At 40.2% G+C, this 25,176-nt stretch overlaps 2 protein-coding genes across 2 annotated transcripts; both read left to right on the top strand.

Moving 5' to 3' along the window:
• The first annotated feature begins 9,975 nt into the window (after positions 1–9,975).
• On the top strand, positions 9,976–10,923 carry LOC132660330 (olfactory receptor 8S1-like). The gene has a single exon (XM_060604347.3). It carries the CDS (start codon positions 9,976–9,978, stop codon positions 10,921–10,923), a length of 948 nt encoding a protein of 315 aa, XP_060460330.1.
• Positions 10,924–22,181: 11,258 nt separating this feature from the next.
• On the top strand, positions 22,182–23,316 carry LOC132676939 (olfactory receptor 8S1-like). Its single transcript, XM_060628906.3, has one exon. The coding sequence runs from the start codon at positions 22,363–22,365 to the stop codon at positions 23,314–23,316; it is 954 nt and encodes a 317-aa protein (XP_060484889.1). The 5' UTR covers positions 22,182–22,362.
• The last annotated feature ends 1,860 nt before the right edge of the window (positions 23,317–25,176 follow it).

Below are 25,176 nucleotides of genomic sequence, written 5' to 3' on the forward strand. Positions count from 1 at the left end.
CATGCAGAAGAATGAAACTAGACCACTTTCTTATACCACATATAAAAATAAATTAAAAATGGATGAAAGAGCTAATGTGAGACAGGAAACCAGCAAAATCCTAAAGGAGAACACAGGTAGCAACCTCTTTGACCTTGGCCATAGCAACTTCTTACTAGACAGGTCACCAGAGGCAAGGGAAACAAAAGTAAAAATGAACTATTGGAACTTCATCAAAATAAAAAGCTTCTATACATTGAAGGAAACAATAAAACTAAAAGGCAACTAATGGAATGGGAAAAGATATTTGCAAATGACCTAATAAAGGCTTAGCATTTACAAATCTATAAAGAACTTAGCAAACTCAACACTAAAAAAACAAATAATCCTTTTAAGAAATAGACTGAAGGGGAACCTGGCTGGCTCAGTCAGTTAAGTATCTGACTTCGGCTCAGGTCATGATCTCACAGTTCGTGGGTTCGAGCCCTGTATCGGGCTCTGTGCTGACAGCTTAGAGCCTGGAGCCTGCTTCAGATTTTGTGTCTCCCTCTCTCTGCTTCTCCCTCACTCACACTCCCTCTCTCTCTCAAAAATAAATAAAATTAAAAAAAATTCTTTTTTAAAGAAATGGACAGAAGACATGAATAGACACTTTTCCAAAGAAGACATCCGGATGGCCAACAGACATGAAAAGATATGCAACTGATCATCAGGGAAATACAAATAAAAACCACTATGAGGGGCGCTTGGGTGGCTCAGTCAGTTAAACATCGGACTTCTGCTCAGGACATGATCTCACGGTTTGTGGGTTCAAGCCCCATGTTGGGCTTTGTGCTGACAGTTCAGGGCCTGCAGTCTGCTTCAGATTCTGTCTCCCTCTCTCTTCACCCCTCTCCCACTGGCTCTTTGTCTCTTTCTCTCTCTCTCTCAAAAATAAATAAACATTAAAAAAAAAAATTAGGGGCCTCTGGATGGCTCAGTCAGTTAAGCATGTCTTCAGCTAGGTCTTGATCTCACTGTTGCAGCCTGAGTTGCAGCCCTGCAACCAGCTCTGGAGCTTGTTTCAGATTCTCTCTCTCTCTCTCTCTCAAAAATATACATTAAAAAAAAAATACATACATATATACACACACACACACACACACACACACACACACACATTAAAGGGGCGCCTGGGTGGCTCAGTTGATTGAGTATCTGAGTCTTGATTCCGGCTCAGTTATCATCCCAGGGTCGTGGGATGGAGCCCCGCATCGACTCTGTGCTGACAGCACAGAACCAGCTTGAGATTCTCTCCATTCTTCACTCTCTGCCACTCACACTCTGTGTGTGTGTGTCTCTCTCTCTCAAAATAAATAAATAAAAATTAAAAATAAAAATAAAAAAATAAACATTAAAAACTTTTTTGTTTAAAAATTAAGAAAAAGGGGCGCCTGGGTGGCTTGGTCGGTTAAGCGTCCGACTTCGGCTCAGGTCATGATCTCACGGTCCGTGAGTTCGAGCCCCGCGTCGGGCTCTGTGCTAATAGCTCAGAGCCTGGAGCCTGTTTCAGATTCTGTGTCTCCCTCTCTCTCTGCTCCTCACCTGTTCATGCTCTGTCTCTCTCTGTCTCAAAAATAAATAAACGTTAAAAAAAAATTTTTTTTTAATAAAATAAAAAAATAAATAAATAAAAATAAAAATTAAGAAAAAAACAAAACATGATGAGATACCACCTCACATCTGTCAGCATGCCTAAAATTAACAACAAAAGAACCAATAGGTGCTGGCAAGGATGCAAAGGGGAAACTTCTTGCACTGTTGGTGGGAATGCAAACTGGTACAGCCACTTTGGAGAACAGCATGGAGTTTCCTCAAAAAGGTAAAAATAGAACTACCCTACAATCCAGCAATTGCACTACTAGGTATTTACCCAAAGGATACAAAAAGTACAAGTTTGAAGGGGTACATACACCCCAGTGTTTATAACACTATCCACAACAGCCAAGTTATGGAGAGAGCCCAAATGTCCATTGACATATACATATATATGTATATATATATACCACATCTTCTTCTTCTTTATATGTGTGTGTGTGTATATATATATATATATCGTGTATATATATATATATATATATATGGTGTATATATATATATATATATGGTATATATATATATATGTATATATATATATATGGTGTATATATATATATATATATATACCACATCTTCTGTATATATATATATATATACAGAACAAAGGTATATTTTCACAGAAATAGATTTCTTAAATCCTATATACACACATATATACACATATATATAATACATAAAGAAGATGTGATGTATATATATATATATATATATACATGCATATATACACATATATATACATATATACACACACAATGGAATATTCCTCAACCATCAAAATTAATGAAATCTTGCCATTTGCAACAATGTGGATGGAGCTAGACCGTATTATGCTAAGCGAAAGAAGTCAGTCAGAGAAAGACAAATACCACGTGCTTTCACTCATATGTGGAATTTAAGAAACAAAATAGATGAACAGATGGGGGAGGGGTGTGGAATAGAGAAAAACAGACCATGAGAGACTCTAAAAGATAGAGAACAAATTAAGGATTGATGGAGGGAGGTGAATGGGGGATGGGCTAGATGGGTGATGGGTACTAAGGTGGGTATTTGTTATGATGAGCACTGGGTGTTGTATGTAATTGATGAATCACTGAATTCTACTCCTGAAACCAATATTGCACTGTGTGTTAACTAACTAGAATTTAACTAAGTAGAATTTAAATAAAAATTTTAAATTAAAAAGAATTAGTTACCTTTTTATACACTAAGATCAAGCTGTCTGAAAAGAAAAGAGAACAATCCCATTTATGATTGCATCCAAAACAATAAAAGACTTAGGAATAAATTTAACCAAGAAGGTGAAAGACTTGTGCACTGAAAACTATCAGACACTCCTGAAAGAAATTGAGGAAGACACAAATAAATGGTCAGATATCCATGTTCATGGATCAGAAAAATTAATATTGTTAAAATGCCCATACTATTCGAAGCCATCTACAAATTCAGTGCAATCCCTATCAAAATTCCAATGGCATTTTTCACAGAAATAGATTTCTTAAATCCTAAAATTTGTATGGAACCATAAAAGAGTCCACATAATCACAGCAATCTTGAGAAAGAAAAACAAAACCGGAGGCATTATATTTCCTAATTTCAAACTATGTAGCAAAGCTATAGTAATCAAAATAGTATGATATTGACATAAAAATAGACCATTGGAATAGAATCAAGAGTCCAGAAATAAACACATGTATATATAGTGAGCCAACCTTTGCAAGGGCACAAGATTACACAATATAGAAAGGATAGCTTCTGATAAATTGTGTTGGGAAAACTGGATATCCACATGCAAAAGAATGAAACTAAGCCCCTATCTTACACCACTTACAAAAACTACTTGAAATAGATTAAGTACTTAAACATAAGACCATACGACCTGTAACCATAAAACTCCTAGAAGAAAACATAGGGGTTGGGACTCCTGGGTGACTCAGTTGGTTAAGCGTCCCACTTCAGCTCAGGTCATGAGGTCGTAGTTCATGGGTTCCAGCTCCACACTGGGCTCTGTGCTGACAGCTCAGGCCCTGGAGCCTGCTTCAGTTTCTGTGTCTCCCTCTCTCTCTCTGCCCCTCCCATGCTTACGATCTGTCTCTCTTTCTCTCACTCTCATTCTCTCTCTAAATATAAATAAATGTTTTTAAAAATTAATTTAAAAAGGAAAACATAGGGATAAAGCCCTTTGATTTGCTCTTGGCAATTATTTTTTTGGATAAGACACCAAAAGTATAAACAATAAAAGCAAAAATAAACAAGTGGAACTCCTATACATCAAAGGAGACAACCAACAAAAAGAAAAGGCAACCTACAGAATTAGAGAAGTATTTGCAAACCATACAACTGTCATGGAGTTAATATCCCAAATACATAAGGAACTTATCCAACTCAACAACAACAAAAAATAATCCAATTTAAAAAAATGGGCAAATCACCTGAACAGACATTTTTCCAAAGACATTCAAATGGCAACAGGTACATGAAAAAATGTTCAACATCACTAATTATTAGGAAAATGCAAATCAAAACTACAAACCTGTTAGAATGGCAATTATCAAAAAGAAAATAGATATGTGTTGGCAAAGATGTGGAGAAAAGGGAACCCTTGGGACATTGTGGGAATGTAATTGGTACCACAATTACAGGAAACAGTATGGAGATTCATCAAAAATTAAAAATAAAACTACCATATGATCCAGGAATTCTGCTTTGGGCATGTATCCAAAGGAAACAAGGTTAGTATCTCAAAGAGATATCTGTACTCCCGTGTTCATTACAGTGTTGTTCACAATAGCAAACATGGGAACAACTGAAGCGTCCATCAATGGATGAATGGATAAAGATGTGGTATATATATATATATGCAATTGAATATATACAATGAGAAAGGAGATCCTGCCATTTGCAACGACACAGATGAATCTAGAGGACATTATACTAAGTGAAATTAGCCAGAGATAAAGACAAATACTTTATGATCTCACTAATATGTGGAATCTTTAAAATAAATGAATTAATTAATTTTAAAAAATGAATGCATAGAAACGAAGAGTAGAATCGTAAATGGTGGTCACAAGGGGCTGGGGGTGGAGAAGATAAGAAGATGATGGTCAAAGGGTGCAAGCCTTCAGTTATAGGATGAATAAGCTCTGGGGATCTAATGTACATCATGATAACTATAATTAATAATATTCTGTTGTACTGTTAAAAACTGAGAACAAACTGAGGGTTGATGGGGGGTGGGAGGGAGGGGAGGGTGGGTGATGGGTAGTGAGGAGGGCACCTTTTGGGATGAGCACTGGGTGTTGTATGGAAACCAATTTGACAATAAACTTCTTATATTAAAAAATAATAATAATAATATTCTGTTGTATACTTGAAATTTGCTGAGAATAGACCTTAAGCATTTCACCACACACAGACACAAACATGTAACTATGTCAGGCAATGGATGGGCTAATTAATCTGATTGTGTTAATCATGTCACAAAGCAAAAATATGTAAAGCATCACATTGCACATTTTAAATATATAAAATTTTATTTTTCAAGTATAGCTCAACAAAGCTGAAAAAGCAAGAGGGAAGAAAGGGAGGGAGGAAAGTACAGAAAAAAACACCAGACACCCAGAGTTCTCACTCAAGTTTCCAGTAAGATTTTGAAGTCAAGTTCTGAAGCCAATATCTGAGATAATCTGCAGAATTTGCAAAATGCAACTTCTCCAATTAACGCATGTAATCTTGGCTTCAGGCTCTAACTCCAGGGAATAACTAACTCCATCTTTCTCTTGAGCTCCCAAGCTCAGTCAGCCAATAAACTAACTGCATGACCTATAATTGCTTTTCTAGAAGTTAGAGCTAAGAACTACTCTCTTGAACACAGTATTTAGTCGCAGAGAAAACTAAATGAAAAGACACCAAGTAGCCGGGCCCAAGATCATCTGAGAGAAATCTCTTACCCAAATTGTACTTGTTGAGGATCTGAGAATCTTTTCACTGTGGCCAGTGGAGACATGGATGACCAAGACTTCAGGACAATCTAAATCTAGGACAGTCTGTCTTCCTGCCCTCACTGTGACTCCCAACTGGAAAAATAAAAATTGCTGTTTTCCCTGGAGTTATTTTATTGAAATATTAGTTCTTAGAACCTCAGATAAGTTCTACGTAGAAAAAGAACTACAAAATGTCTTCAGTACCAGAAAAGACAGGAGCATGGTAATATTTTCTGTAATTTTTCTGAAAGTTTTTCCCAAATCCTTTCCAGTCACTTTATACTTTTATTAATATCTCTCCTCAGGTCTTCTCTCCCTGCATCTCTGGGACACCTCTTTTCACTTTCTCACCTCACATTCCACTAACAGAGACACCATTGTATAGCAATGCTCCCTAAAGCATGTCTATATTTCTTGTTATGTTCCAGTGGACCTTTGTCCTCAAGTTCTCTTATTAGATAATGAGGAGGTCAGTGTTTACTCAATGAAGAATGTTAATTATTGGGAAAGGGGATTCCATGAATTTTAGCAGAAAATATCAGAAAATATTGGTGCCCTAAGATATACTCTTTTTTCCTCAATCCTATTTGTGCAAAGAATTCATTTCTCTATTATTACCCATTCCCATTCTGATCTGTGCTAAGATAATTAATGCAAAAATGTGGGATACATATTTATAACAATTTATTCCGATCATCAGGCCCTTCTATAAGTACTGAAGCATTTCAGCTCTCTCCTCCTAACTTCACTTATCAATTAAGACTTCAACATTTTCTGAGTTGAACTATACCAGGCCAAGTATCAGGCACCTACCGAAGTAAGTCTCATATTTTGATTATTGGTCCTTAACTACTACTGCTCACCTTGTAAAACATTGGTGGCATCATTAGACCTAAAGACTTGATACTTCATAACTATCTCAATGTACAACCCTTACCCAAACTTATTTTACTTTAGACATAAACTCACTTGGGTAAAAGCAATCTCCAGTGTTGAAATTTCAGCAAAAAGGAAGATAGTGATTATTTATGATGCTATTTGATTTCAACTTTATATTCTACTTCTGTTAAGATGGTCTTTGAAAAAAAACGTGGAATGCTAAATGAGTTTATTTTTGTTGTTGTTGTTCTGTGTGCAGTTCAAGGAAAATTGATAAACAGTCTCAGAAGAAGAAACCCTTGGGTTGCTCTTCCCACCTCTACCTTTTCAGGAACTACCCCAAACCCCCTACATTCACAACCATTTTTAGATCTGGAACCATTCACTCCAACTTTGGACTGAACTGAATTCACTGTGTTTCTTCTGGGAGGTAAGTGAGAAGAGTTTGGTATTAGCATCTTATCATTTCCTTAAAGATTAACATAAAGACATTGTCCTTCTTTGAAAGAAGGTATCATTTGTCAAAAGGTCCATGCTTTGAGCCTAGAGTGAGATGGGTCATCAAGTCACATGATGTAGCTGTCTCACCGATAGACTGTGGTGCCTCCATTCCAGGATAAATTTTCAGGTTTTGGATCCACAATGAACAGCTTCTCTAATATGCTCTGTAGATGCTAGAGTATTTTCATACTAAGAATTGGTCCTTATAGCCAGGTCTATATTAGAGAGTCACCATAAAAGAATTGAACCAATTTCTCTGATTTGAATACTAAATACCAAATTCTTAAAAATGTTCACAGTCTTGACTAGAATGGATTTTGTTCACAGTGTTATTTTGTTAGTGTAAAATCCAGGGAAGTTGTTCACTTTCAAAAGAATGTTATGGACTTGCTAGGGGATAGTATATATCATCAGTCTTCCATCCAATAGGATTCCTGAAATGAGCAGGATAGGGCAGTTTAAAATGAGTACTTTGACACCTGATATGGCTGCATTCTATACCTCAGTGAAGAAACAGAAAAATACTGACACATAGTGAGGCAAAGGGCATTTCTGAGAACATTTTGTGACAATATGTTAGCATGTGGTGGGTTTTAGTTTTATTTGAAGCTAAACATTCAAACAGATTATAAGTTAACAGCTCCTACAACTCAGATTTAGTATTGTTGTTTGGTCATCATAAAGCATATTATGTTGCTAGTTTTTAAAAGACCCAAACTATGATTTATAAAATTTATTGGCATTTTTGCTGGGTACATTTAAATAAGATTTAAATAAAATAACAGATTTTTTAAAAGCAAGTAAAGTAATATGTCAAAAAAAATTAAGAGTTTTATGGACTCAAAGATAAAACTGACTTTTGCAGGTAGTGCTTCTTCATTACTGAATCTTCTTCATTGGTTTGGCACAACCCCCTGGGACTATAGGTTACCCACTGGACAGAATTCAGAGGTAATTCAGAAACACATTCTAAATAAGGGCACAAAGTTTGGGAGGTATATACTTGATAGATATAGTATCAGGGACGGGGAGGGTGGAGAGGAAGTTCAAGGCCTAGGAAATTTTACTTCTGAGCAAGATTATGCCTTTTATTGCAAGTCCTATGATTAGACTTGTGTGGTAGACACAAAAAGTAGAGGTCCCAAGAAAGATTTGGAGTTCAAAGGGCAGATCAGAATACTTTAATAGTAGCAAAGCACTCATGAAGATCCCAGGAAAGTCTGCGTATGAACGTCAACCATAGGTTGCATCTGATGAGGAGGACACAGGCTAGGGGGATTATCACACCTCAGTAATACTCGGGTAGGTACATTCACACAACAGTTAACAAAAGTACACTGGAGAGTTGTCTTCAACTGCATGCACAGCACAGTGCCTTACAGTGAACAGAGATTCAAAAAACTTTTGTTCAATAACATTATGGATAGGTGGATAGATGGATGGATGGATGCTTAAATAAGCAAAGTGTGGGGTGATCACTATGAAGCAGATATCTGTAGGTATTAGTGATTTCAGAAGGAATAAGCCCTCTTTCAGTCTATTACAGCAAAAAGGAGAGAAATATTCCACCTCTTCTCTTTCTCTTCTAATTCCAGGCCCCCTTAATGCTTTGCCCTTGACCTGAAGTTGACCTTCTGGACCTAGAGATAATCACTAAGAGTTTTTACTACATAATCTGTTCAATTTTGTTTATTTTTGTATTTAATTAACAATGGTTCATTTAAGGTCCATTAAATATTGATGAGGAGGTGAGTTAGAAAATAATTCCTGCCCTCCTTGAAACTGCACTCTCATTGTAGACATAGGAAACAATACACTCAAAACTAGGTGATAAAGCAAGCTAGTAATATAAATAATGGCAGAACTTACAATGTGTTGATGAATTATTACCAGAAAAGGGAAGCAGACAAGGTTTTACGATTCCTGACTAGAAAGAGATTAATTAGAATCTCACATTAGCTTATTTAGCTTTATTTTCATCACCTGAAAAATATGGTTCATGATGATTTTCCCAGAGATTTATGTGAGAACAAAGAAGGAAGTGGTCAAAGAAGAACTCATGGATCAGGTGGTAAATAAGGTGGGAATTTCAAGATAAATAAGATGTAAATCAATAGTAGAAACGCAAAATAGGTCAACCTAAATCAAATCAGAGAGAACAAGAGTGATGGGGAACAAGAAATGCCTACTGGCCTCAGCAGCAGGGCATCTAGAGAACCTTGGGTGATTAACACTTTGAAATCCAAACTAGGGAGTTTGGCTTTTTCTCTAAGCAGGTCATTTAGTAGATCAGCTCTATATCTGGAATAGATATTCCAGCTCAGAATCTGGAATATGTGGCAGATTCAATTCCTTGCTGTTCAAAGAACTGATCAGTGTGGGGATCTAGACAAGTTCTAGGATCACTGGGCTTAAATGTTCTCACCTGTGAAATGAGTTCAGTCTCTTCCCTCACCATCTCCTGTACAAACACACACACAGTGGAAAACATGTGCGGAGGTCATTTGTACAAGATCAACAGCTACGCAAACACAACTTTGCTATCATTAATCAGTTAATGAACCGTCAGTGGGTTTTGAAGAACGGAGTAAAAACCAGGTATTAGATGTGAGCAGAGATCTGCATCAGCCTCTCCAAGACATCTGCTGGAATTCACCTAGCTTCGGGATTGTGTAACTTAGTCATGGGACAGTTCTCTGGTAGGCCTACGTAGTCGACCATACCCCCACACATTAGCCTTATTAGGAAAAAGTCCAGTGGGGCTGGTCCAGAGCTCAGAGACAGCACCGCAGAGAGCCGGGGAGGAGAAGGATTCCATGGAACCATCGAAGGCAGATATGAGGGCTATGAACATGAAGATCAGACCAGGCAGGAGGGATATATAGGGAAAGATACAGGGAATGAATAACAAAGAATAATACCTTCTGCAAACTGTTATGGAAAGAAGAAAATTTAATGGTCTTCCTAAATTTTCTCTAAAGAACAGTGACCATAAATGGCCTCAGGGAATCACAGCCGCATCACAGAGTTCATTCTCCTCGGGCTGTCTGCTGACCCCCATGTCCAGGCTCTGCTCTTTGTTCTGTTCCTGATGATTTACCTTCTGACTCTGCTGGGGAACCTGCTGATCATACTCGTGATCCATACAGACTCTAACCTCCACACACCCATGTACTTCTTCCTCAGCCACCTCTCCTTCCAAGACCTCTTCTATTCTTCCGTCACTGTGCCCAAGCTGCTGGAGAACCTCCTGTCTCAGAGAAAAGCCATCTCAGTAGAGGGCTGCCTGGCTCAGGTATTCTTTGTGTTTGCCACTACAGGGATTGAGGCTTGCCTGCTCTCAGTGATGGCCTATGACCGCTATGCCGCCATCTGCCACCCTCTGCTCTATGGCCAGGTGATGAGTAAACAGCTATGTGAGAGGCTGGTGTGGGGTTCTTGGGTTGTGGCCTTTCTGGATGCACTCATGAACATCCTCCTGGCTTTGAATATGGACTTCTGTGATGTTCAAACCATCCACCACTACTCCTGTGAGCTGCCTTCCCTCTTCCCTCTCTCCTGCTCTGATGTCTCCACCAACTCTGCGATGCTACTCTGCTCTGCGCTCCTGCATGCCATTGGGACCTGCCTCCTGATCTTTTTCTCTTACGTTCGCATTGTCTCCACCATCCTGAGCATCGGCTCCACCTCAGGCAGAAGCAAGGCCTTCTCCACCTGCTCCTCCCACCTCACTGCAGTGAGCCTGTTCTATGGCTCAGCCATTTTTCGCTATCTCATGCCAACCTCGGGTTCACCTCTGGAGCTGATCCTCTCCATACAGTACAGTGTAATCACGCCCCTGGTGAATCCGCTCATCTACAGCTGGAAGAACAAGGAGGTGAAAGCAGCTCTGAGGAGAATGACGATAAAATATTTACAATGTCTCAGCACAGAAGAGATATAACATGAAGAAAACAGAACAGAACTGCAGCAAGAAATCTCATGACTGACATTAAGTTCCTGATTTCCTATTTTGTCACATGTTGCAATATGCATGCTGATGCTCCCTTTTGAAAAATCACCAAGGAAAGTGCTGGAAGCTATTTTGCTTGCCATGGCTCAGAATCAATCCTATTCAGACACAGAGCACGTAAATCAGAAAACCTCAGCTTCACAGTTTTAGTTAATGACATGTCAAGTCATGATTCACATTTTTGAAAATCATTCAAATTGGGATGGACCCTGAAATATTTTGCATCCTGAATGTTTAATTTGAATTAATGTGCCTGGGGAAAGGTTTTATAGGCATAAAAGATCCTGGATCTCTGAGAAAGGGAAAACAAAGATTTGAGCTTTGGGGGGTGGAGGAAAGGATAATGAATGGGTGGTGGTAAAATGTCTCTAAATAGGCAGAAAGAAAAATGTAGCCAACAGAGGCAAGTCACAATTTACCAGGTATACTAGTTCTCTATTGCTTTCTATTATTGTCATAATAAATTAGCAAAACTTTAGCAAATTAAAATAACGTCCGTTTATTACCTTCCGGTTCTCTAGGTCAGAAATTTGGGCAGACTCGACTGGGTTCTCTGTTTAGGGTCTCACAGGTCTCACAGAAATCAAGCTGCTGGCTGGGTTGGGCTCTTATCCACAGGCTCTGGAGAAGAATCTGCTTCTAAGCTCATTCTGGTTGTTGGCAGAATTCAGCTCCTTGAAACTGTAGGTCTGAGGTCCCCATTTCCTTGCTGGCTGCTGACAGGGGGTCATCCCTCCTTATCAAGGCCCCTTCACTTCTCACAGGGCCCTCTCCATTTTCAAAACAGCATATCGCCTACCTCTCACGCTCCAAATCTCTCATTTCCCCTCCCGCTTCCATCTGGAGAAAACTCTGCTTCTAAAAGACTCCTGTGATTAGATTAGGCTCACCTGTATAATCTCGTATTTTAAGGTCAACTGATCTGGGACTTTAATTACATCTACGAAATCCCTTCACAGCAGTCTCTAGATCTGGGTTTGAATAACAAGAGACTGGGAATCTTGAAGGGCCATCTTTAGAATTCTGCCTTTCACACCAAGTAAACATATAAACATAACACTCCTACCACAAGAATAGGGCATAAAAGGGATCAAAGCTAGAATGAAGTGGACGGAGAGGGAGGAGTGAGAGAAGGGAGAGAAGTGGGCAGAGCAAATAGTGCTTCATAGAGATGGGGAAAGAGTCAGCCTGGAGAGGAGATCATTGAGAAGCTGTCAAATGTAGAACATCTCCTTGTCCCAGAATATGTATGGATATAGGGGATTCACTGCGTTGATGCCTGGGACTGATAATGAAGAAAGGCTTTGGCCCAGGACTTTAAAATGAAACTAGGGGCGCCTGGGTGGCTCTGTCGGTTAAGCATCCAATTCTTGGCTTCAGCTCAGGTCATGATCTCACAGTTCCTGGGATCAAGCCCCAGGTCAGGCTCCGCATTGTCAGCCTGGGATTCTCTCTCTCTCTCTCTCTCTCTCTCTCTCTCTCTGCCACTACTCCACTCGCTCATGCACTCTCTCTCTCTCTCTGAATGAATGAATGAATGAAACAAACTAAAATACAGACATATGTTCCTACCCAAGGCTTATGATGACCTCTTTCCATTTGGGAGGACCAAAAGCCCTGTCTGTGGTCCTTCTCTCTCTGCACATCTCCCACTTCTTTATGTCCCGGTGCCCTGAGACTGCCCTTGCAGAACTCCGCAGGCTTTCCACCTAAAGGATATTTGCCTAAGCCATTTTAGCCAATTATCAATTCTTCTTGTAAAACGTTTTATCCCAATCTATAATTATCAAACTTTAGGTTTTCATATAAGGCAAACATGTTTCAGCCCATTTCAAACATTTGTTTCATTTTCAATCTGTTCTGTTTTGCTTCTTGCTTGAGTACTAGAAATAGTCTTAACTGCATTAGTGTCCAAAATAACAATATTTTATAACAACCTCGGCAGAGAGGTAACATAGAACCACTAAGGAACTGTAGGTATTCATGACTACCTCTTGGCTTGCAGTGCACAAAAGCATAGTAAGAGTTAATATGTTAACAAAATTTTTTATTTTTATTTTATTTTTTTTTTTTATTTTTGGGACAGAGAGAGACAGAGCATGAACGGCGGAGGGGCAGAGAGAGAGGGAGACACAGAATCGGAAACAGGCTCCAGGCTCCGAGCCATCAGCCCAGAGCGCGACGCGGGGCTCGAACTCAGGGACTGCGAGATCGTGACCTGGCTGAAGTCGGACGCTTAACCGACTGCGCCACCCAGGCGCCCCTACAAAATTTTGAAAAGAGTACACACTTGCATGGAAGAGCTCACTACCTCGTGCAAACAGTGCAAAGAAAATGGGTTTTATTTTAATGTTTATTTATTTTTGAGAGACAGAGCATAAGCAGCGGAGGGGCAGAGAGAGAGGAAGACACAGAATCCGAAGCAGGCTCCAGGCTCTAAGCTGTCAGCACAGAGCCCAAGGCGGGGCTCAAACCCACATACCGTGAGATCATGACCTGAGCCAAAGTCAGACGCTTAACCTAACGGACTGAACCACCCAGGCACCCCATGAAAGCGTTTTATAACCTCCTTCTGAAAACAATCTGCACATGCAAAAGCATTTTTTCTAAGTTACCACACCACACTCCCCAAGGACATCAGATTTGGTTTTATTCAGTACTTTAATGTGCTTTGATATGTATATGTGCAATGTATATTTGATGTCTGCAAAAACCAAGTAAATTTTAAAGATCTAATTGGCTTTTGGGGCACCTGGGTGGCTCAGTTGGTTAAGCGTCGGACTTCAGCTCAGGTCATAATCTCACCGTTTGTGAGTTCGAGCCCCGCATCAGGCTCTGTGCTGACAGCTTGGAGCCTGGAGCCTGCTTCGGATTCTGTGTCTCCCTTTCTCTCTGCCCCTCCCCTGCTCATGCTCTGTCTCTATCTCTCAAAAATAAATAAATGTTTTTTAAAAAAAAATTTTTTTTTTAAGATCTAATTGGCTTTATTAATTGATTTATGAATCAGGCAGCATCCCATCAGCCAAGGAGAGGGGTGCTCCAAAGGGAAGGTTTTTAAAGGTAGAGAGGGAGTGGAAAAAAGGAAATTATTAGCAAAGAATCCATTGTTTTAGGCAAGGTTGCCCTCCCAAGGGGAAACCTAGGATGTCTTTCAGTAAATTTCCTAGTGCTGACCAGGAAATTCCCACGTTGACTGGTTAAAGGTTACATTTCTGAGGGGTTGAAACTGCAGCAAGATTATTAAGTCTTGGTTTACTGACTTAGGGCCTTAAGCTAAGTGATGCCATTTGGGGCCTGTGATTTTCTTTGTAACACACACACACACACACACACACACACACACATTTAATGAGCATTAAATATACATTTAATATTATAACTGTACCAAATAGTAATTGTGTGACCGAAACCCATGTTTGGCTGCCCGTCCCTTGAAAGGCCAATTAATACTCAAGAGACAAGTTTTGACTGAAAGGGAATGCGAGCTTTATTCGGGAGGCTGGCCACCTTTGGGGAAGGCGAACTCTTGTCCAAAGGCCAACTTGTCCGAAGGCCAGGGTTTCTGCCTGGCCCAGAGATCTTTAAAGGGGTTTACTCAGTTCAGGGAGTGCTCTGGTCTGTGACATTTCTTTATTACCTGCAGACTGGATGATGCCAGCTACAGAGCTATCTCGGTGCTTGGAGGTTGTGCAAGAAGTTCTATCTAGTTCCTTGTGCCCAGGGGAGGATTGTGCAAAAAGGTCTGGTTCCTTGGTACCCAGGGGTGGTTGTGCAAGAGTACTCTGTTCTTTCTGCAAAGGAGGGCAAGGTCTACAGATGCGCAAAGGGAGGTTGGTAAAGTCATTTGTGTGACCTTAAAAAAAAACATTTTGCTAAAAGATTGCTACTGGACTAATCAGAAAGCCTGTGAGATTTCAAACAGACTTTCTGGCCTCTGTGACCTGGGAAAATTCTGGTCCTTCATTCCCCAAGGCCAGTGGTCTGCAAATCTCAAAGAAAGTAAATTAGTTTTATCACTGATCAAGTGAGCAAGCAAGGGGTGTGTTATTTTGCTAACCCTTAAATTAACTTTTATTTTTTTTAGTTTATTTTTTTTTCTTGAGAGAGAGAGAGAGAGAGCAGGCTCCATGCTCCTCGAAGAACCCGACACAGGGCTCAATCCCACAACCCTGAGGTCATAACCTGAACTGAAGTTAACAGTCAGACGTTCAACCAGTTGAGCCACCCCAGTGCCCTGACCCTTAAATTAACCCTTAACATTGGCTGGAGTGCTGTTACAATTGTAACGAATGATAGATTTAAATGACAACATTGTTCTAAAACGCTAGCCTTTTAAAAGAATCTTATCTAGCATGCTAAAAAAACAAGACAATATTAATAATATACTGCTTCATTTTATATCCTAATTTGGGTGTTTGAAAATTTTTCTTAAAAGTAGGGGAGAATGTAGTGATTAAAACAAAGGGATTGTATCGTAACTGTGTTCATTATTTTCTGTTTCCCTCTTCCCGAATTCTCAAGATTAGCATTTCTTAAGATTAAAAGAAAAAAAGCTTATTAATTCCTTAAACACCGTATGAATCCAAGGTTTCTAAAGTCAGTTCAAATATTTATACCTGTAGGGAGGAAAAAAATCTTTTTCTTCTACCCTTTTAAGTTCATGACTGGGACTCCTGGAGCAAAAGACAGATAAACAAAAGGGAAGCACACAAATTGTCTCTTCTTTTTCAAGTTTTTATTTAAACTCCAGTGAGTTAACATACAGTGCAATATTAGTTTCAGTGTAGAATTTAGTGATTCAGCACTTACAATGCCTGGTGCTCATCACAACCCATACAAATTTATTTAAGTTTTGCGTGACATGGGAATCTTCATAAGAAAATGAAGACCAGAAGAAACAGTTAAACTCAAGTGGGATATTTTCCCAGGTTTACTGAGATATAATTGAAATATAACATTGTATAAGTTTAAAGTATATAACATATTGATATAATAATATACTTATATACTGCAATTTGTTTTTAAATGTCTCTTTATTTTGAGCGAGAGAGTGACCAGGGGAGGGGCAGAGAGAAGGAGAGAGAGAATCTTAAGCAGGCTCCACGCTCAGCGCTGAGCCCAACGCGGGGCTTGATCTCACAACCACAAGATCACAACCTAGTGAACTAATATCAAGAATCGGACACTCACTTAACCAACTGAGCCACCCAGACACCCCTGATATATACACACCAGATACATACTACAATTTGATTACCACCATAGATTAGCTAACACCTCACAATGGGAACATGTTGATCAAAACGTACAAACCTGTTTTTATGAAAAAGACTGGAAAGTCATGGAAAGATGTGATAAGACAAAGGTGAGCTAAGTATGGTAAGTGCAAGTGAGGGGAATGGGGATGGGTAGTTAGCAAGGCCTGTTCAGATTCCTCTCTGTGTCCCTTCACTTTAGAAATAAGGACGCCCCTTTCCTCCAGGTATAGGGAGGGCACCTCTTACGTGAGAGTTTTATGATCTGTGTCAGGGGAAGATCAGAAAGTCCTTCCTGCACCTGCCATTTCTCAAATTCTTTCAGCATGAAATATTCAATAATCCAAGGTGCTACATTTGGGGAGAGTGATTTCATTCTAGACCATAACTTCAACACAGAAGTTCCAAAAGACCATACCAAATCGAATCATCTGACGTTTTTACAAATTTCAACTTGTCTAGTTAATGAGTTTCAAATTGGGCTTCAAGCTATGACTTCAGGGAATAAAGGACATTGGCTCCTTCATCTCCTAGGCTGCCAGGCCCAGTTCACCAATTACTGACTGCTTCATCTATATATACCCTTCTCAAGGGTTTTATGTGAGAATCACTCACTTCCCGGATTCTCCTATGACAGTATTTAAAATCAAAGAGGAAATTAAATAAAAAGATGCCCGTGTGGTGCGGCCTATGACCATTGGAGGGAAGCTCTTCAGTTTTTGTTGAGGATTTGATAGTCTTACCACCTATCGAGTAGGAGAGAAAAGCAGGAGCAAGACAGAACTCAGAAAATGCTGGTCTTGAAGCTTCTACCTTTAAGAGTAGCTCTGGTATAATCAGTTTTCTGCTCTCACTGTGACTTCCAAACAGGAAAAAAAAAAAAAAAAAAAAGGACTGATTGCCTTTCCTGTAACTAGGCTACAGAAACATTTGTTCCCATAGGCATAGAGATCATCCCAGTCCAGATGAGATCTCATCATGAAAAGACCAAAGCGACAGGAAGTCTGAATCACAAAAAGCCTGGAACTCGGTAATGTCCGCTCTGATTGCTCTTCTCTCCTTCCTGGTCCCTATCTTCCCTCTCCTAATCCAGCCTTCTTCTCTTCTCATTAGCTTTCTGTTTGCTGGAGACTGAGCTTCCTGACCCAGAAATCACTTTTTCCATCCACTGGGGCCTTTGTCCCATCCAGCTACATGAGAAGAACTCTCTACCCTCAGTGAGTTACGCTGAACATGGGGGTCTGGCATGTCTTGCAACCTGGCTTCAAAGTCTGCCCTGGCCTGGGCTCTAGCAGTTCAGTGAAACCTGGGACCAGCAGGTGGACGCATCAAGGTCAAGGTGGATGGGGCTAGTAGCGAGTACACACCAGAGTAGATCAGAGTAGACAACAGATAATGGTCACCCTGAGAAAACCCTCTTCTTCTAGGATGCCAAACCACATCTACTATAAAAAGTTCATTTTTTTTTTTTGTTTACTAACTCCCCTTGACCCCAGTAAATATTTATGATGTGAAGCACACAGAGAAAGGGTCAGGAGTCTGACCAGGTTTGAGGAAAAATATCTGGATTCAAAAAGTTCCTTTTCAGTTCTCTCCTACATTCATCCCTCCTCCGCAGCCCTGGTGTGAGTCTAGACATCCAAAGATCTTTATACCATTTGCTACTCAGTAACCAAATTCCTACCCCATCCCATCTGCATTTGGCCATGGAGAACATCCCCACATTCGGTGAATAAAAGAAACACTGGACCTCTCTCTCTTCTCATTCTCAATAATCCACCAATCCCAGCATTTGTTCAACTAACTAACATTTTAAAAATTAAATATATATGAGTCTAACAAGACTTTAGGTACTTTGTATTATGTTATATGGCTCCTTTGCCAAGGAGTGACCCAAGATACCCATCTCCTTAGACAGGATATGACAATGTCATATGCAAAGTTCCTGAGCCCAAATTCCAACTGACTCTTACTATCTCTATGATCTTGAGAAAGTTACTCAACTTTTCTGTGTCTTAGCTCCTCATCTATAAGAAAGGTATGTGTCAGGACTGTTTCATAAACAAATAGAATCACCATACACAGAGGTGTCTGGGTGGCTCAGTCAGTTAAGCATCTGACTCTTGGTTTCAGCTCAGGTCATGATCTCACAGTTCGAGAGTTGGAGCCCTGTGTCAGGCTCTGTGCTGACAGTGTGGAGCCTTCTTGGGATTCTCTCTCTCCCTCTCTCTCTCTCTACCCTTCCCTGTTCATTTTCTCTCTCTCTCTCTCTCTTCTCTCTCCCTCTCTCAAAATAAATAAATAAATAACACTTAAAAAAATGAAGATAGAGAAAATATTCATTGGAAAGGACTTGACAAACTCAGAGATGAGAGAGGCTCTTTAAAATGGACTCTTTGTCCTGAAAGTTGCTCTCATTGTTTGCTGAATCAGAGTTAAATTGGGCCATCCTAAAACTACAGATCCACCTACAGGACAGACTGAACTGTCATCTAGATCTAGCTTCTAAGTGAGACTCAGAGTCTTGGGATCTTTATGAATGTTTAATATTAATAGTGGAGAAAAGACATCTCTACTTTTTTGTCCAAGTAAAGAAAATGACAAAGACTGAAAACTCGGCTAGTTTTTCAGAATTTAACTTTTTGTTGTGAGTCCTCTGGGCAATACTGACATCAGACTCTGGTGTCAGAACAAAGCTAGAGAATAAAAGGCAGACTAAGAGGTCAAGGGACTGGTCAGAAGAACGTGTGAAGATACCAACAAAGGGGTGTTTAATAAAGAAGCAGGACTTGAATGTAGAGTGCTATATCAAGTTTCAAATGAAGCATAAGGAGCTAGTCTAGAAAGATAAGTCATCCCTGGATACTTGATAAGACTGACTTAAAATCTAGCAGAGAAATGTGCATGTATATAGCAGTTCAACATAAGTATCTGCAATGTGACTTTCTCTAAGTCCAGCATAACCTGACATACAGCAGGAAATTCGTGAGTGAATGAATGGAGCTTTGGATGGACAGATGGAAGAAAGATCAATGAATAAATGTATAGAACTTAGAAGGCTAAGTTAATGGAAAAGATGTATTAAAGAACGAATGGATAAACTAAATTACTGCTCAGGAAAATGAATGAATGAACAGGTAATGTCATGTTAGCCTTTCTTATAGAGTCTGAAATGGGATAGCAGGCATGGAATATGTTAGGTACACCAACAGTTGCTCAAAACTGAGACAATCTATACACGCACTGCAAACACACATATACACACGTACCATTTCTTTGCTTCCCCCTCTGTTGTCTTCTTATTGCTGGATCCTTATCAAGCTTACGGGTCTGAAAATTTTTCTTTTTTTTTCTTTTTTTTTTTTTTTTTTTAACGTTTATTTATTTTTGAGACAGAGAGAGACAGAGCATGAACGGGGGAGGGGCAGAGAGAGAGGGAGACACAGAATCAGAAGCAGGCTCCAGGCTCTGAGCCATCAGCCCAGAGCCCGACGCGGGGCTCGAACTCACGGACCGTGAGATCGTGACCTGAGCTGAAGTCGGACGCTTAACCGACTGAGCCACCCAGGCGCCCCTGAAAATTTTTCTAAAGAAGATTAGCTAACGAGTCTGTCCAATTCACTTCATGGCTTTCTTTTTTCATCCAACAACTGCTAAAAGATCCACCGTATGTGCTTCTCATTGGGCCAAGTACTATGATATAGAGATACCAAGTAATTTAGAGCATAATTACCCTCATCAAAGAACTATATAGTGTCATTGTCTGGTGGGGGGAGGAGAAAAAAAAATAAAATTGCATAAATATTCGAACCACTAACTGCCAAAATAAGATGGTGATTCAGCAATGTCATAAAATGAATAGAGTTGTTTATGGTGAGTTAATGACTTAGCACAGAGTGGAAGCATATCAGGTGAGATCCTCCTCACCTGAAGCAGATGGTGAGGATTACACGAAGTTTTATGGGGCAGGGTCTGTGAAAGATAAAGAGGAGGAATCAGGATTGGGTCAGAAAAGCCTTCAGACTGTGATTCAGATGTGACACCGGCGACGGGAAAGAGGGAAGACCAACAGAATTGTCTAGGAGAGCTTCAGACTGCAGTGCGGATCGGACAAATATTCATCCAAGCCAGTGGGAGATCAGAGCAACGACCTCCTCGACCTCCTCGTAGAGAAGGCATGCTCATTCACTGCCTCCCTGCAAACAGTTTGGCCTCTGCCAAAGCTGTGGTTAATCTCAAAGGTCCTGCAACTGGGTGCTGTCAGTTAACTGCCTCCTTCACAGCTGAATGTTAGGTTCTTTCTTTAAGGTAGACCTTTCTTTAGGAAGTGCTTTAAGGAGCACTTCCAAGGCTGCCACCAGATGAGAGCTAGCGTCCTTAAGAAATTGGCAAGAAACAGGGAGGCAGAGGTGCCAGATGAGAATAATGAAGACCCGGGTGAAGTCCTGATGTAGCCACTCATTCACTCGGGGAAGGCAAAACACTCACATACTCCTGATTCTAGATTTGAAAAATTAGTATAGAATGACCTATCCAGAATTGTGAAATGAATTCTCATTTAATTGTGAAATTAAATGAGAAAAATGTCACAATTTTAAGAGTGCCAAGGACATATTAGGCCCTCGATTAAAATATATCTATCTATCTATCTATCTATATATATATATATATAGCTATTTTTTATTATCATTATGTACTGTGGGAGTTCAAAGAAGCAAATGATCACAAAGGATCTCAATAACAGGTCAAAATTAAGATGGGAGTAAAACAATAAATAAGATTTCAATTAATTACCTAAAAGGCATTTCCAGTAGAGATGTTCGAGTAAAAGCTGAGAGAAAGTTATTCCTGTGGGTGCTCAGGAACAAGTACACCTGTCTGTCCACAGCATTGAGACCAAAACAGTTAAGACCAATTTTAATGTCTAAATGCCATGTATGATGGAGAATTTGAAGGCAGGCTTTAAAGGAAAGTCACTGTAGGAAAGAAAGGATAGGTATACAAGTCATGGCCTTGGACAAGTTACATAATTTATGATACTCATTTTTCAGTTTGCAAAAAAGGAGTCAGCAATAATTTCCCTTATTCTTTTGTCTCACATCCAAAATTCACACACACACACAATCATTTTTTAATCTTGTTCCAGAGGGTCAAATTAACAATATATGTTAATGTGTATCATCAACAGTAAAAAGTTGAAGAAAAACAAAATGGTGCTACTAAGCAATTATGAATCCTAGGAGGGTTTTGAAATGAGGCAAGAACAGATTGGAGAATAGAGGAGAGGAGGCAAATGTTGAAATATCCCCCTAGCAACTCTGCTACAATGCATAAAACACACACAGAATACTGCTGACAAAGCAGTGCTCAGTTGAAGGAGGCGGAATAAATTAGTCATCAACTAGGTCTGAACAAATTTGCAAATTCCCCCAGCCATCTTTTAAAATTTTTTTAATGTTTATTTATTTTTGAGGGAGAGATAAACAAAGTGTGAGCAGGGGAGGGGCAGAAAGAGAGGAAGACACAGAATTTGAAACAGGCTCCAGGCTCTGAGCTGTCAGCACAGAGCCCTAGTCGGGGTTCAACTCGGGAACCGTGAGATCGTGACCTGAGCTGAAGTCGGACGCTCAACCCGCTGAGCCACCCAGGTGCCCTATCCTCAGCTGTCTTTAAAGTAGAATAACAGTGGGGCGCCTGGACGCCTGGGTGGCTCAGTCGGTTGAGCGTCCGACTTCGGCTCAGGTCACGATCCCACGGTTCATGAGTTCGAACCTCGACTAGGTCTCTGTGCTGACAGCTCAGAGCCTGCTTCGGATTCTGTGTCTCCCTCTCTCTCTGCCCCTCCCCCCACTCATTCTCTGTCTCTCAAAATAAATAAACATTAAGGAAACATTTAAATAAATAAATAAAGTAGAATAACAGCTATATGGAAATATCACAGTGAGTTTGAACCGAACCCTAGAAGGGAAAGGAGGGATTCCAGATCGTCAATAAGGGCATACGTGAAATCTAAATAATTAGGAAGTAGTATACACATAAAAGTGGGTCCCTACCTCTGTAATTGGGAAGTTTCAAGTCCATGCCTGTATTTACTTCTAGGAAACACGCTCTTTAGATGGCCTTGAGAAACCACAGCACCATCACTGAGTTCATCCTCCTTGGGCTGTCGGCTGACCCCGAAGTCCAGGTGCCGCTCTTTGTGCTCTTCCTGGGGATTTACCTCCTGACCGTGATGGGGAACCTGACGATGCTGCTGGTGATCAGAGCTGATTCCCAGCTCCACACACCCATGTATTATTTCCTGAGTCATCTCTCCTTCCTGGATCTTTGCTTTTCTTCAGTCACTGTGCCCAAGCTTCTGGAGAACCTCCTGTCTGAAAGGAAAATCATCTCAAAAGAGGGCTGCCTGATTCAAGCTTTCTTTGTGTTTGCCATTGGAGGAACAGAAATTTTCCTGCTGTCTGCCATGGCCTATGACCGCTATGCTGCCATCTGCCACCCTCTGCTCTATGGCCAGATGATGAGCAGCCAGCTGTGTGTAAGGTTGGTATGGGCTTCATGGAGCCTGGGTTTCCTGGATGCAGTTATCAACATCCCCCTGGCTATGAACTTGAACTTCTGTGAAGCCCATACGATCTCCCACTACAGCTGTGAGCTACCCTCTCTCTTTCCTTTGTCCTGCTCGGATGTCTTCAGCAATGTCACTGTCCTGATTGCTTCCACACTCTTGCATGGCTTTGGTACATTCTTCCTGATCTTCTTCTCTTATGCCCGTGTTGCAACCACCATCCTGAGCATCAGCTCCACCACAGGCAGAAGCAAGGCTTTCTCCACCTGCTCCTCCCACCTCACCACAGTGAGCTTCTTCTATGGATCAGCTTTCCTTCGTTATCTCATGCCAACTTCAGGCTCGCCGCTGGAGCTCATCTTCTCCATACAGTATGGCACAGTCACTCCCCTAGTGAATCCCCTCATCTATAGCCTGAAAAACAAAGAAGTAAAGGCGGCTCTGAGACGAATGTTGGAGAAATGTTTGCAATGGCATAAGTATCAGGCTACAAAGAGATGATGAATTAGGAAGGAACTACAGGCTTCAGGATATCTGGTGGGTTGACACTAAAACCTTCTGATGGCCCACTGTTTTAGATGCTAAAAGGTATCACATAAAAGCTTAAGAAAGAGACACAAAGATACCTTGAGGGTGAGGTCAGGGTAGGAGAAGGTGGTTCAGATTAAATCCGGCTCAAAGGCAGATCAATGGAATATATAGTCACCTTGATTAAAAGAGTTCTTTAATCATAATTTATTTCTCTATTGTTTCATTGACACTGAGTTTAAAAATGTGTGTGTATTGGGTTACTTTTTAGAATTAAATGTACAGAAAGTCACTGAAAACCATGAGATTTCACCAAAACATTGAACCGCGGGGAAAGAACAGTTACAGACTTGGGGTCTGTGGAGACATTTGGGCTTTGGTTGGCAAGCCCTTGCTAAAATTCTGGACAGCACAAGCGACAGGTCAGTGACTTGGGCGATACCAAGAACTCTATTGTTACTTCGGAGTTGAAACATGAGGGAAAATGTGGCTCATTCTAGGGTAAGTCAGGAAAATTTAGACCTCTGCTACGATTCACTTCCTTTAAGCTTTATTTTTTCCATCTAGCCTACTTGGGGAATGCAAGGGATTTTAGTCAATTGTTCTGGAATAATTTCCTTTTCATGTATTTTAGCATGGGTTTATGAAATACGCAGTGTGTGTTACATAATTCACCACATGTGTATCTTCTGAGAAATTTTTCCATGCTATTTATGATTTTTCTCAAAATAGATTAAACTGTAGTAACTTATACTCATTCAACGTTATTTTCTGTACAGCAATACTGAGACACCTAATAATGCATGTTATTGATGAGGGACAGAAGCAGGAAAATGTTTAGGCTTAGCCCAGATTTAGGCTGATTTATAGTCTGCGCAGTTCCAATAAGGATCAAATATGTGCTGATTGCTACATTCTTTAAGGGTCTCACAACTGCCTGTATATTACTGGTAGTTAATATCGAACTGAATGATAAGCACCAGAGGAATCTTGCAAAAGTAGTTTTGTGAGTAGAAATTTGAAGAAATTTGTAATCTGATACTCCCGGCAAGCCCTCTACCCTTTGATTCTAAACAGATAACCACCAGCCTCACACAGCAAAAGTGTAGCTTTTTCTGCCCATGGGTCCCGTCCCCATGCTGCCGAAATAAACTTACTAAGTTGCACCATACAATGTCTCAAGAATTCTTTCTTGACCTGTGCTCCACAACCCCGCATCATTTTGATGAATGGGTTAAAACACTTCAGTTCCATTTTACTTTGTTTTTTCATTAGCATGTTATCATAAAACATTATCAGGTACCGAATCATGCACAATTAGTAACACATCTGTATTTCCAATTTTTTAAGTTATAATAAGAAAGCAGATACATTAAAGATGATGATTATCAAAAAATAATTCCATCACCCATATTTAGGTATATTTTCTTCTAATGTCTCTTATACATAAAAATTTTATTTTTTTAATGTTTATTTATTTATTTTGAGAGAGAGAGAGAGTGCAAGCAGGGGAGAGTAAGAGAGGGGGGTGGTGAGAGAGAATCCCAAGCAGGCTCCACACCATCAGCACAGAACCTGACACGGGGCTCCATCTCACGAAGCCATGAGATCATGACCTGAGACGAAATCATGAGTTGGATGCTTAACCGACTGAGCCACCCAGGCACCCCAAGATTTTAACATAATCCATTTATTGGGCAGGGCCAATTCCATGGCAAATATACATGAAACTTTTTTTTTCCATTTCTTTAGTTCAACTGTGCTGTACAATCTCCATTTCCTTCCCCACCCCATCTGTCAGCTTTTCCAATTCTTCTCTCTCTGGCTCAGACA

The sequence above is a fragment of the Panthera onca genome, chromosome B4 (assembly GCF_046562875.1).
Source record: "Panthera onca isolate mPanOnc1 chromosome B4, mPanOnc1 haplotype 2, whole genome shotgun sequence".
In the NCBI taxonomy this organism is placed as follows: domain Eukaryota; kingdom Metazoa; phylum Chordata; class Mammalia; order Carnivora; family Felidae; genus Panthera; species Panthera onca.